Source organism: Danio rerio, chromosome 9, assembly GCF_049306965.1.
Source record: "Danio rerio strain Tuebingen ecotype United States chromosome 9, GRCz12tu, whole genome shotgun sequence".
Lineage (NCBI taxonomy): Eukaryota > Metazoa > Chordata > Actinopteri > Cypriniformes > Danionidae > Danio > Danio rerio.
Genome location: NC_133184.1, coordinates 34,525,866 through 34,540,020, shown reverse-complemented (window position 1 = coordinate 34,540,020; position 14,155 = coordinate 34,525,866). Strand labels below are relative to the sequence as shown.

Here is a 14,155-nt window from a genome sequence, read left to right as displayed (position 1 = left end):
CATAGACCTATTTTAAAGATTATTTTTAATGCATGTAGGAAAGTCCAAGTGTGTATAAAAAAATCTACTTGGCTAATTTTAGATATCTTTTTTGCTTTTATGTTTCCCTCTTTCTGTCTTTCTTCATTAGTTAACTTAAATGAATTTAATGATTAAGGAATTTAGTGATTCCTTAATGATTAAGGAATTAATTAATTTATTTATTTTTGGGGGGGAGTATGCTGTTGTATTTTGCACTATCTGTATTTTGTACTATCTATTTGCACTGTTGTTGTATTTACACATCTGTATTTTGCACTGTCTGTATTTTGCACTGTCATTTTATTTGCACTATCTGTATTTTGTACTGTTTTCACTGATCTTAGCACACGTACTGCTGCTGATGTGACAATAAAAGTGATTTGATTTGATTTGATTTATTTAGATTGAATGTGCAAAAATAATATCACAGGTATGTTTTAAAATAAAATTCAGCAAACTAATTTTCAAACGTTTCAACTTTTGATTTAATTTGAATTTTCTCATCACCCCCAGTTACATTAACTAAAAAGTGTTGTTTCGATATCTTCATATACAGTATATGACTCTCTGTGGTCTTCAAAAATACCATGACTCTTTTCATAAAGAGTAGGAGTGTAACCCCAATGTCCTGGCTAAAGTCCCTGAATCGGCCCTTACCAATCATGGCCTCCCTATCATCCCCATCCACCGAATTGACTATCACTGTCTCTCCACTCCCCAGATAGCTGGTGTGATGTGAACACACTGATGCCGTTATTCTGTGGCTGCCAATGCATCATCCAAGCGGATGCTGCACAATGGTGGTGGTGTGTAGAGACCGCCCTCCTCGCCATGATTGTGAAGCGCTTTGAATGTACGGCGATAAACAATAAATGCGCTATATGAAATATACATTACAATTTTAATGTTAAAAGATTATTTAATTTTTTTTCCTCTAATTTGTTCTAATTTGTAATTTGTTTATTTGTTTGTGTTCTTTTGCATTTATTGTATTTGATCCAAACAATTGTTTTGCCATGCTAATGGCCGTTGTTGCTGACATGGGGTTCAATTAAAAAAAATAATATGATGAATAAAAACATTAATCAGTTTGCATCATTGGATATTACTTTTTGCGTGCATGTAATAATAATGATAATGAGTTGATTATGTATGATATATTTAGCTATCTTGTCTTTTACCTCTCAAACTGATTTGTTCCTGTCTTTTTTATTTTACTGGCCACTCAATTACAGTAATTTAAGTATTTATATTTTCTTACTGTACATAACTATCCCAATGTGTTTTGTTTTTTAAAGTTGTTCTTTACCAAGTAGTGTGATTATTTAGTCTTTGAGTAGTGTTTAAAACATATTTTACTTCCACTACTTGATTTTGGCAAAAGGTGCTTTTAACACAGCATGATTTCTCAGTACTCTTTCTGGACCACCTTATACCTTATTTTACACCTGGTTTGGTTACTTGTGTTTTTTTTTTCTCTGTATTGTTATATTGTATAAGGTGATTGCAGACCTAATTAGAATATAATTTCCTCTTGAAACTGTAGCTATAAATACACGTTTCAGCATTTCTGTAACCTGCTGAGAATAAAAGCTCCTGATGTTTTAGCCTCTCGGCACAAGTATTCTTTCAAAGATTCAACAACAGGCTGTTTTACTCTTTAGGGTATGCACTGGAAATCCTCTGGTGTGATATTTTGCATTTCCAAGGCAGGTCCAGGAATTCAGAGAATAATGCTTGAGATAAATTCACTGCCAGCTTTACTGACTTCAGAAACACCTGCACGAATGCTTAAAGTTTTCTTTCTCTTTCATTTCACAGCTATACCGTTTTTACTAACTATAATGATCCTTCACTCATATTGTATATTTTCCAGTCAAGCTAAATGACAGATTCCAGTTTAATGCGCTAATTGAGAAGAGCAAGGAAGCTATAAATATAAATACATACAGTATACGCAGAGCAACACAGACTGAAATTGATCTGAGATGTCGCAATGATTGCATCTAGGTCTGGGCAATGCATTTAGCTTGTTTTTTTTCCATCTCACATGAATCAATTTTCCCTCCCACACAAGCCTATAACCTTGCATTTGCATTTGTTTCCTGGAGCTCTTTGCAATATTACAACTACAGATATACTTTCTTAAGAGAATGGAGTGAGATGGCTCAGATCACAAAAGACTGAATCTGTGACCATTCGGTGTAACACAAACCCTTGTAAACATTGCACATGAAAAAGTCCAGACATGTCAGATATGAGACACAAGAGAATTGAATTAACAATTTCTGGATGCTGTGATTGAATGATGAGGAAAGTAAAAGGCTGCAGGGTATCATACTGTTACATAATTTAACCAACAGGGTTTCAATGTAATATATATATATATATATATATATATATATATATATATATATATATATATATATATATATATATATATATATATATATATATATATATATAGATGTGTCAAGAACACAGTTGTGTGACTAGGTCTCCTGTGATCCGCTTTAGTCTCTGTGCCCCAGGTGTGTGTGTGTGTGTGTGTGTGTGTGTGTGTGTGTGTGTGTGTGTGTGTTTGTGTTTTTGTATGTTTGTTATTTTGAAGAGTCATCTGTGAATAACATAGCAGATGACACAGCATCTGCTTATCTTATTCTGTAAAAGAATGCCTTATCTTCATATAGTTTGGAACATCCATTAATTGATTTTGCATTTGCTTGTTCAAATCCTGAAATTGACTTTTAGATATTTAAACGCCATTGTATGCAGGTCAATGGAAGTGTCTCATTTGTCAGAATAAGTGTAATGATGTGATTATTTGGGTTGGTTTTAATGTTGTTTTTATGACGTGTTTGATCTTTTGTCTGTTCTTTTTAAAAACTTATTTACCTTGACCCCATGCGATTGCTTGCAGTGGCTATTATGCATAATGCACTTTCATTACTTTCCTTTTGCTTTCACTACACAGAATTGATCAAGCTGAAAATAATAAATCTTATTCCTACTTTTTTTTGTCAAGTTAGATGCCATATTGAATCTAATACAAATGTGTTGAATAGTGAATAATAGACTAGTGAAAACAGTATTAACAAACCCCGGGGCTGTGGTTAAAAAAAATAAATTCATTATTCACTATATAAATAGTTCACCCCCAGCTCCACCAAATGAAAATTACCTACCATTTTCTCTCCCTCGTGTGGTTTGGTTTGGTTTGATGTGGTTTCTTTCTTCTGTTCAACAAAAAATAAGTTATTTTAAAAAATGCTTAGCTGAATGTCAAGCTGGCGTCATTTTGGTGTAGTGGGTTGCATGATCGCATCACAGCAAGAAGGTCGCTGATTTTTCTGGCATTTCTGTGTGGAGTTTGCTGTGTTGGTGTGGGTTTCTTCTGGGTGCTCCACTTTCCCCCACAGTCAAAGACATGCGCTGTAGGTGAATTGAATGCTAAATTGGTTGTAGTGTATGTGTAAATGCAAGAGTGTATGGGTGTTTCCCAGCATTGCTTTTACAGCTGGAAGGGCATTTGCTGCGTAAAACATATGCTGATTAAGTTGGTGGTTCATTCCGCTATGGTGACCCTTGATGAATAAAGTAACTAAGCCATAAAGAAAATGAATGAATGAATGAATGTTAGGCTTACCTTTTTACTTTAATTTTGAAGTCAATGGGTAGAATAACCAAAATAACTTCCTTTGTGTTCAGCAGAGAAGAATCCCAGCAGAAAGAATCTAAAATCGGTTTTGAACAAGCAAAGGGTAAGTTAATGACAGATTTAATTTCTGGGTGAATTATCCATTTTTGGGAACCCCCAAAGGGTGTTTTTTTATTAAAATGAGGCTGTAAGACGCATTCTTGCATAGCTTACATGGCCAACTAACCATCTTTTTTTCATTTGTCCCAATTTTTTTAATAAACCAGTCCAGTTAGTCTCCCCCCCCCCCCCCCAATTCATCTTGCTGTTGGATTGTTAGGCCCACAGTTAAATCTTTTGCTACAAATGTCATGGTTTAAACTATGGTTGGCAAAGGAAAAACACGGTTAACTTGTAAATACCACGGTTTAACCACAATAAACAATCTATTAACATATATATATTTTTGCAATAAAAACATTTTATTAAAATACATTCAGTTAGTTAGATTTCAGCATTCATTCAATTGCATTCAATTGTTCAGGCATAAAACGAGATGATAGACCGTTTAAGATAGACCGTTTCTATCCTCTAAAAGGCTGCAGACCTTTTGTGAGATGTTACCATATTACCTGTTTTGGCTGGATTAATTTTTGCAGTCTTTGTCCAGCAGAGGGAGACAACATCTTTTTGCTTGACTGCTGTTCCTTGTTTGTATATGGGCAGAACTTGACCAATAGCTGGTTTGGTTCTCAAAAGATGCCCAAAAGTGCTTCATGAACTTGTTTATACGGTATAACCAAGAGAAAGAGTGAGAGTAAAATAAATAGCATCACACCAACGAGGACCTGTAACCTGTACTTAACTGAGTAAAACAGATCTGTGTGATTGTAACATTTTTAAACACTCTCTGCATCAGGGGTCACCAATCTCTGCCCTGGAGGGCCGGTGTCCCTGCAATGTTTAGCTCCAACTTGCCTCAACACACCTGCCTGAATGCTTCAAGTATACCTAGTAAGACCTTGATTAGCTTGTTCAGGTGTGTTTGATTAGGGTTGGAGGTAAAATCTGCAGGACACCGGCCCTCCAGGAACCCTAACCCTAAGTTTGGTGACCCCTGCTCTACATCATAGGTCTCAAACTCGATTCCTGAAGGGCCGCAGCTCTGCACAAATTTGCTGCAATTCTAATCAAACACAGCTGATCCAACTAATCAAGGTTTTCAAGACTACTAGAGAATATTAAGCAGGTGTGTGTTGGAGGTGGCTGGAGATGAACTGTGCAGAGGTGCGGCCCTCCAGGAATTGAGTTTGAGGCCATTACTCTGACCCACTTTAATGTTTTTGTTAATTCCTTGTTTGTCTTGCAGTATCCCTGCCAGTACTGACAAATGTAAAAAAAAATAATTATCAGCACAGCCCATAATTTATATTGTCCCTAAAACATTTCTCTGTAATATAAAAATAATGTTTTATGTGATTAAATGGCTTATATTTGATTCATTCCCTGATACTGGAGATCTGACAATACTCCAAGTGGATTGCATTGCAAGTGTGTCTGTGTTTTTTTTCCCAAATGAACAGTAGCATTTTGATTATACTATTATTGTAAGAAGTACAATTCAGTTTCTCTCCTTTTAAAAATAGCACGAGGGATAAATTATAAAACAACACACAGGCCTACATTGTAAATCTCAAAATAAACAAATTCTTTACACATCACATATATGACTACTCTTATGGTATGGTACGGTACGGACACTTTGTGGTACAGTACTATTTGCTTTTTGGTTCCCTTTGACAGTGGAAACGGGCCTAAAATGGCCTGTTTCCAGTAAGTGGTAATGTACGAGTTAGTACGCTTTTATACCCATTTCCACTCTCAAAAGGTATCAAAAAGCGAACCACACTGTACCGTACCACTTTAGAGCTACATTTTAAAGCATGTGGATTTACAGTACGTGTCTTGTTCAAGGGCACACTTATGTAATGCATTACGTCCAACAGTGATGTGACACAATCTTGACAACCGTAGATTCTTTTTACCCATGAAAACTATTAGGCTAGTAGCACCGAAAATAAAAGCAGAGTGACTCTCATGGAGCTGCAGATTTGGCTGTGGGCCTTTTACTATTGGGCATAAATATGGCCTTTGATTTAGTTCATGAACAGAGGCAGACCGTGTGGTCAGTGACACATGCGAGAGTGGATGCTGATGCTAATAAGTTAACCAAATGTTTTTTTATTCATATTTAATTATTCATATTCGTATTGTTTTGATTCAGTATTTAATGTATTGAACAAACTCTCCTGGATTATTTTGTCAAATTATAGTATAATATATAATATAGTTAAATAGCAGCAATAAAAATATTATAATACACTATTTTCTCTGTTATTTGTTTATACGCATGACTGCAGCAAAAATGCTATTAAAGTCTTCTAAAATAATAATTGATAAACTAATCTTTTGTAAATGATTGAGGAATACAATATATATATCCTGATGAATGAATGCTATTCGATATATATTCGATGATATTCGATATATAGACAATCGAATGTCCAAGTGTGCAAACAGTATGTGTTAACTTACACTAATGTCTTAAATCCTTGCATATAATTTATTGTTTTTGATCGCGTGAATACAAAATATATAGCTTCATTTATAATCAGTCAACTGCAAAGGTGCAAGCAAAACATTTGAAAACAAATATAGTGCGGTTTCAGTTTTATTTGCAGTACCCTCTCAAAATCCACATTAAAATTAACCGTGCAAAACATTTTATGTCTTGCATCTGCTTTCATGAGTATTTCGACACAGCAAAACAGTCTGTTAATGATAACCATATCAATCTAAACTGCAGAGCTCAGCATGTGGTATTGATTGTCTGTGTTATTTGCTTGGTTATCAGGGAGAAAGGTAACACAGCCCATTTTAAAGAGTTTTCTAGAAAATTTTATCCTGTTCAGGCATGCACACATTACATTTTCAGTGGTTTGTTTGATCATCTTTTTCTTTATTGTGCTTCATATACGTTGAAGCATCTTATTCTGTTTCACTAAGCTGCAAGCTCTTGTTAAAAACACTGATATCAGACCTATTGTGCATGCCAATGCTAGTTTCTGCACTTGTTAGGGACTGGTTAGCTGTTTCACTGGTTGATAATTTTTACTTCATTTTTTTCTGTATTTTAAACATTCTGCACACATTTTCACATATTTTGGATGCTACAGTGTGTTGGTTTGAACAGTTTTTGACATGTGCAGTTCACAACACACCATAGTATGGATGTCTTATAATTTATGATTCAATTTCATTTTTACAAATGTATAAAATTAAACTCCTGAAAATTAAATTCCTGAAAATGCATACTAATGTGAGTTTGAACTACCATGTCAGTGACTGTCAACCTGCAGGAAGGTCTCTAATGACCTTCAAATTCATTCCAATTCTAAATGATGCATAACCTGTGCATTGCTCAACCTGTGTTACCTGTACCCCATCAGAAACTCTGGAAAAAACAACAACAACAAAACACATGTACCTTGACCAGCTTGTGCATTTGTACGTGTGTTATTAAGTGTGGGCACGTAACCGAATGTCCCTTTCTATGCTCTATGCAAACTGTGAGTGTACGTGTCATGTCCCGCGTGCCTGCAGAATCCCAGCAGTCCTCAGTGGAGTATATAAACTGCGGGACATCAGGTTGTGCTTCACCTACTCCAGTTGAGCTCTGTCTCACCAGAGAACCTGCTGACCATGAGGCTCATTCAAGCGCTTTCTCTGTGTCTGGCTCTCTCTCTGAGCCTTGCTGCTCCACCGTGAGTATATGTACACACCATAAAAATACCGTAAAATTTATATAAAATTTTTATTTGTTTATTTATTTGGATTTCTTTGGTGTCTGTTTCAGATTAAGTTGACAAAAATGTATTTACAAATCATTGAATATTATTTTAATCTAATGAAGTGGCTTATTCAATGTTTTACTTTTTTAAATTAACCATGAAATCATGACTGGAATAATGCTTCTTGCTAATTCAGCTTTACATATATATTTTTGTACAATGGAAACAAAGTGTTAAATTTTTTTATTGCTACAAAATATCTACTCTGGTCTGTATTCTTTAGTTTAAATTATTAATATGTGATTGCATTATAATAAAATTATATGCAATTAATATGATAAAAAATAGTCATTAAACTGAAAAGACGAAATGATAAAAATCTTTGATTGAGAAATGTGTAAAACCTGGTTTAACATGATTATAATAAGCTATAATTTAAGTCTGAAACAATTAATTTATATGTACATTTGTAATATAAAGGATTGCAATCTGTACACTTGTAACATTCACATTCTTTGGTTTCAGGCAACATAAAGAGGATCATTCTCATAAAGGTGGGTCTTGTCAGTGGCTTGATGTGCGTAAATATGCAGTAACTGAATGTAATTTTGCTCAATCTGATTCTGGTTTGTTGTTGTTATAGGCAAACCTGGTGGTGAAGGACACAAGCATGAGTTGCACCACGGTGCTCAGCTTGACCGCTGTAAAGGAATAGAGTTTGATGCAGTCGCCGTGAACGAGGAGGGAGTTCCTTATTTCTTCAAGGGTGAGAAATTTTCAGTTAAAACAAATAAGATGATAAATAAAAATAACAAAATAAAGGCAAATAATATGCAGGAAGTAATTTGATCTTGGTGACATCCTACATTGTAAAAAGCGAATAGAAATGAAGATGAAAAACATGAGCTATCAATCCCATCCTAGTGTACTCCTGCCTTAAAACAGAACCTGATTAGCCTTGACTCGTTGTTTCCCTACACACTACTCCCACCCAACACATCTGAGATCCAGTTTCTATTGGTTTAACTTCCAATGTTTTCAAAGTGTCCTACAAACAAGGGCATAGATATGCACTTGTCATTGATGGGGACGGGTGAATATATAAAAAATTCTGACTGAGGGAAGTTTAATGTACTGGCCAGATTGCTATTTGCCTGTAGGCTTCAGTTTTTAATTTAAAACAGGTTTTAACAGATTTCTAAAAAAAAAAAAAAAAAAAAAAAAAAAAAAGTAATGGTTTATGATAACAAATTTGTATTTTAAAAATAAGTTTTTTTTCATATTTCTTTAAAAAAAAAATTATGAAATTAATATATAAATTCCAGTTTAAATGCACATGAGCCTGATAGTGTAATGTTAAAATAATATTAACTGATATAGAGAGTTTAATAAGGACTTATATATTTTAGCCATAGTGCAAATGAAATATGTCTCTCAAATAACAGTATTATTAAAAGAAGAAGCACAGGCTGTATTTTTTCTGACAAATTGTTTCAAATTGGACATGCTACTCTTGAGAGATTAGGAGAACTGGCAGGGGTCATATACTTTAACATGTAGCTGTGTATTCTGCAGTTTTCAGGTCGTATTATTCACAGACTATGTCAGCCTGTTTTAACGTTCTCCTCAAGTTAAAGCAGGGAAATCGAAACTCGTAACAGCATTATCATGATGGACTCAATCAGTTGTGAACTTAAGCTTATGTAACTTAACACTTTTTGTTGAAAAAAGTTCCTTTCTCCACCTTTTTTTGCTGCCGCCATCGTCACTTGTGTGTGTCACACCTCACGCATTCTTTTTGCATGGAAAATTCAGTTTTGGCGCTCGCTGCTTGTATCTGAATGCAGCTAGAGCCTCTCACGTGACAGCAGGGAAAGGCACAGCCAATCACAATGTTCATATGTGTTTGGGGGGCTGTGCGACTCAATTAGAGAACGTGATTTAATTTTCTGCATGTTTAGGTTAATAGCGAAGTAGTGAAGTGAATCATTGGTGGGGACATTTTAATAGTTGGCAGATATTGATGGAGACGCAGTCCCTTCGTCCATGCTAAATCTACACCCCTGGCTAAAAAGCATATCATTATTACAGAATGAATAGATGCTCTATAACAGGGGTGTCCAAACTCGGTCCTGGAGGGCCGTTGTCCTGCATAATTTAGTTCCAGCTTCCTTCAACACACCTGCCTAAACGTTTCTAGTATACCTAAAAAGTTTGATTAGCTGGTTTGGGTGTGTCTAATTGGGGTTGGAACTTAACTTTGATGGACACTAGCCCTCCAGGACTGAATTTGGACACCCCTGCTTTATAACTTAAGCCGGGGGTGTCTATACTCGGTCCTGGAGGGTCGGTGTCCAGCAGATTTTAGCTCCAACTTGCCTCAACACACCTGCAAGGATGTTTCTAGAAAGCCTAGTAAGAGCTTGATTAACTAGCTCAGGTGTGACTGATTGGGGTTGGAACTTAACTTTGCTGGACACCGGCCCTCCAGGACAGAGTTTGGACATGCCTGACTTAAGCGATGCAGAAAGCAATGCCACTTTATGAAGCTTACATCAAGGTGTGTGTGTCATGATAAGCTGTCTTTGGAATAAATAAAGGTAGTCTATTATGGTTTTCTAGTGTTTGGTGAAGATACAAACTAAAACGAAACCCAAACAGCTTCATTTATATATTCTGTTTATATGTACTTTTTATTTTATACAGTTTTGTTTTCAATTATGCAAGTTTTTGCTCCATTTCAGACCCATTTTTGTTTAGACAATGCTGTTTTTATCCGTCAAAATTTGCATCTCTTTTTCTTTTCTTGTGTAATATATTATAAAATAATGTACTTTAGTTGAAAAGTAGTCTGTCTTTTTCTCAAGATCATGTCATTTGAAAAATTATCCTACACCTGTGTTAACTGGTCTTTCACTAATACTTTTACCCAAAGGTGACCACCTGTTCAAGGGTTTCCATGGCAAGGCTGAGCTGTCCAATAAAACCTTCCCTGAACTGGACGACCATCATCATTTGGGACATGTGGATGCTGCGTTCCGCATGCACTCTGAGGACAGCCCAGACCACCACGACCACCAGTTCTTTTTCTTGGTAAACTCCACATTCCAATTAAGTTAATAATTTACTTAGTCTGATCCACTGTAATGCTGTACATCAGACATGCAAATTCACCTCTTCTTCAACCCCATTAAAGGACAACATGGTCTTCAGCTATTTCAAGCACAAGCTGGAGAAGGACTATCCCAAACTTATCTCTGCGGTTTTCCCTGGAATCCCTGATCATTTGGATGCTGCAGTGGAGTGTCCCAAGCCAGACTGTCCTAACGACACTGTGATCTTTTTCAAAGGTATTATAGGATGTTGTTGTTTTATTTGTCATTAAAGTTACAGTGCGCAAAGAAAGGAAGTTGACATTTTGTATCATATGATTCCCTGAAGGTGATGAGATCTACCACTTTAACATGCACACCAAGAAGGTTGACGAGAAGGAATTCAAAAGCATGCCCAACTGCACAGGAGCCTTCCGTTACATGGGCCATTATTACTGCTTCCATGGACATCAGTTCTCCAAGTTTGACCCGATGACAGGAGAAGTCCATGGCAAATATCCAAAAGAGGCCCGTGATTACTTCATGAGGTGCCCTCACTTTGGTAAGTGTATAAATGAGCATGTTAGTAAAGGTGGTAGAGATGGAGCAAGCACTTTAGCATTACAAAATATTTTTCTATAAAAAAATCTTTTGTTGTCGTCTTCAGGGAGTAAGACCACTGACGACCATATTGAGAGAGAACAGTGCAGTCGTGTGCACTTGGATGCTATAACATCTGACGACGCTGGCAACATATATGCTTTCAGAGGTGAGTTTATCATTGTCATCGAAATCTCATGGCGGTTTGTAGCTGTTTTGTGCTGTAGGTGTACAATCTCATTTCAAAGATTTGTACAATGTGTTCACAACTGAGTAAATTATGTCAAGGTTTTTTTCTAAAATATCATACAAATGAAAACATTTTCATAGATAGCATGACGCAATAAAGCAAGGCAAGTTACAGATGAATGGTGGTTTCATTTCATTCTTTTTTAACTGTCTAACCACTATGACACTTATCCTGAGGTTATTTTTTGTTCTGTTTTTTAATTTAATCTGAACCTAACAATGCACAAAAGTAAGTTAAAATAAATGTAATAGTATGCCAGAAGCACAAACCATATGAAGTTTTTAAACTAATTCTGAGAGGAGCATGTGTTATGATTGATCACGACTGGCCTTGCATCATTAGTCATTGCTAGTCCAATCAAATATCATTGTTAGATCAATCAAGTTAATTCTAGCCTTCAATAAATAAGTCCATTCCTCCTACCTTCCTTATCTTCATTTTTGAGTAAAGCCCCCATCTCCCCCTTTCCTCTTTTACCAGGGGAAGCTCTCGAGACCTACCGGATCTCGAAACCCCTGTCATGCTACATGACCAGGCGGGAGCCCTGAGCTCAAGTATCTTCGAGCTCAGGGTTCTCTCCCGGGACAGCATGCCAAATCTACAAATTATATCAAGCAGTAGCTAAGTGTGAACTTACAGTATGAAATAGCGTATTTATGACTATAGTAAAGGCTAAACTTACAATGAGTTCCATTTTAACTGCCAAAACTTCCTTTTTTATGTTTTTGTCAGATTGTTCAGAACTCTTTACAATAGGAGACACAGTAATGTTACAGTAGTTATTGTGTTTACTAACATAAACAAACAATGTTCCGTAATTGTAAAGCTTTTAGTTATTATTGCTCAACATTTAGTAATGCATCATTAAAAAAATCCAATACTCTACGTGCTAACATCAGTGCACTGAGTTAACATGAACTATCAACAAACAACTGTATTTTCATTGACTAATATTAACAAAGATGAATATATACTGTATAAAATCAACTCTATTGTTTTTTTGTGTTAGTAAATAATTTAATTAACATCAACTACATGTCCTACATTGTAGAGTGTCAACAATATTCAACGAGATTGCAAACAGAGCATTACGGGGATGGGGATTTGTTACATTATTACGTCAGTAGGTGATGACAGGAGACTGTTTTTAAAACCATCATTCATTTATCATTCAAGTTATTCTTTCTAAAAACACAGAACTTGAGTGTGAGGTTAAGATCAGTAATATCTAACTATGACAATTGATAGTATTCAGACTGAGGCGAGGTTATTAATTATGGGACAAAGTTTTTATGAGGGAGTAGATTTGTTTGCTTAACTATTTAGTTAAATACCTGCAGGAGAAAACATACACACAAACATATTCCACTGTGGTGACCCTGATAAATCAGAGACTACACCAAGAGGAAAATTAGTGAATGAATGAAATCCTTGCTCTTTTTTTTTTTCTCTAGGTCACCACTTCCTCAGCATAACTGGTGATAAGTTTCATTCTGACACAATCGAGAGTGAATTCAAGGAACTGCACAGTGAAGTGGATTCAGTCTTCTCCTATGATGGCCATTTCTACATGATCAAGGTTCATTTGTGTTGCAATTGGCTTTATAATATTAGGTGTCCTTCTGTTGTACACTGTAAAGTGAAAGTGTGTACAATAATATTCTCATATATTATGTGCGCAGGACAATGATGTGTTTGTGTACAAAGTTGGAAAGCCACACACACACCTGGAGGGGTACCCTAAACCCTTGAAGGATGTGCTGGGAATTGAGGGCCCCGTAGATGCTGCCTTTGTGTGCGAAGATCATCATGTTGTTCACATCATCAAAGGTATAAACACTGCTATGCTTGCTCTGTAAAAAAACTTATTGCAAGAGTTTGTTGTTCAGTGGCAGAAAGCTCACTGTCTCTTCTTCTATAGGTCAGTCAATCTATGATGTTGACTTGAAAGCCACCCCACGTAAGCTTGTGAAGGAAGGAACCATTACACAGTTCAAAAGGATTGATGCAGCAATGTGCGGACCCAAGGGTGTGACGGTTGTCATCGGTAACCATTTCTACAATTATGACAGTGTCCAAGTTATGCTGATGGCCAAAATCATGCCTGAACAGCAGAAGGTGTCTCAGCAGCTGTTTGGCTGTGACCACTAGAGGGCTGCAGGCTGAGAAAGGAAGGAAACTGCTGTGCAGTGATACAGTCTGTACAGACTTGCATTTCCAAGCAGTAACATATCCATATTCCTCTAACTCTTGTCACTTTGATCTCAAAAGTTTATTCCTACCTCTGGTGCTCTGCTCAAATCATCTAGCTCTTTGCAAACATGTGAATATGAATACAATTCTGACTTTTGCTGCCATTGCATGGCGTGCAGACTAATGTACATGTGTGTTACCACAGAGCCTGTTGTTTGAAGCTTTATCTAAGGACTTGCTTATTTCACCTTTGTCTGCTTGCTGTGTGGTTAATAAATAGTCTTATCTATTACATGTGTCTGTTTTTAATGCAGTGTATTGTGATATTAGCTATATAATAAGCTTATATGTTTAGGGGGAACATTTAAAAAAAAAAAACTGGATAATGAAAAGTCTATATACTATCCAGCAAGCATTTTTTTTGCTTTTATAAGATGTCTAATAGACGTTTAAACATAGTCGTATTGGCTGAAACAAAGCTAAACTTGGGCTGTCAGTTAAAATCTAATAG

General features: G+C 36.0%; 1 protein-coding gene across 1 annotated transcript; it reads left to right on the top strand.

The window, feature by feature from the left end:
- Window positions 1-7,221: 7,221 nt before the first annotated feature.
- hpxa (hemopexin a) lies at window positions 7,222-13,933 on the top strand. The gene is made up of 10 exons (NM_001328534.1): window positions 7,222-7,482; window positions 8,035-8,063; window positions 8,153-8,275; window positions 10,445-10,602; window positions 10,706-10,859; window positions 10,951-11,163; window positions 11,269-11,370; window positions 12,906-13,030; window positions 13,134-13,281; window positions 13,373-13,933. Exons 1-10 carry the CDS (start codon window positions 7,421-7,423, stop codon window positions 13,600-13,602), a joined length of 1,344 nt encoding a protein of 447 aa, NP_001315463.1. The 5' UTR covers window positions 7,222-7,420; the 3' UTR covers window positions 13,603-13,933.
- The last annotated feature ends 222 nt before the right edge of the window (window positions 13,934-14,155 follow it).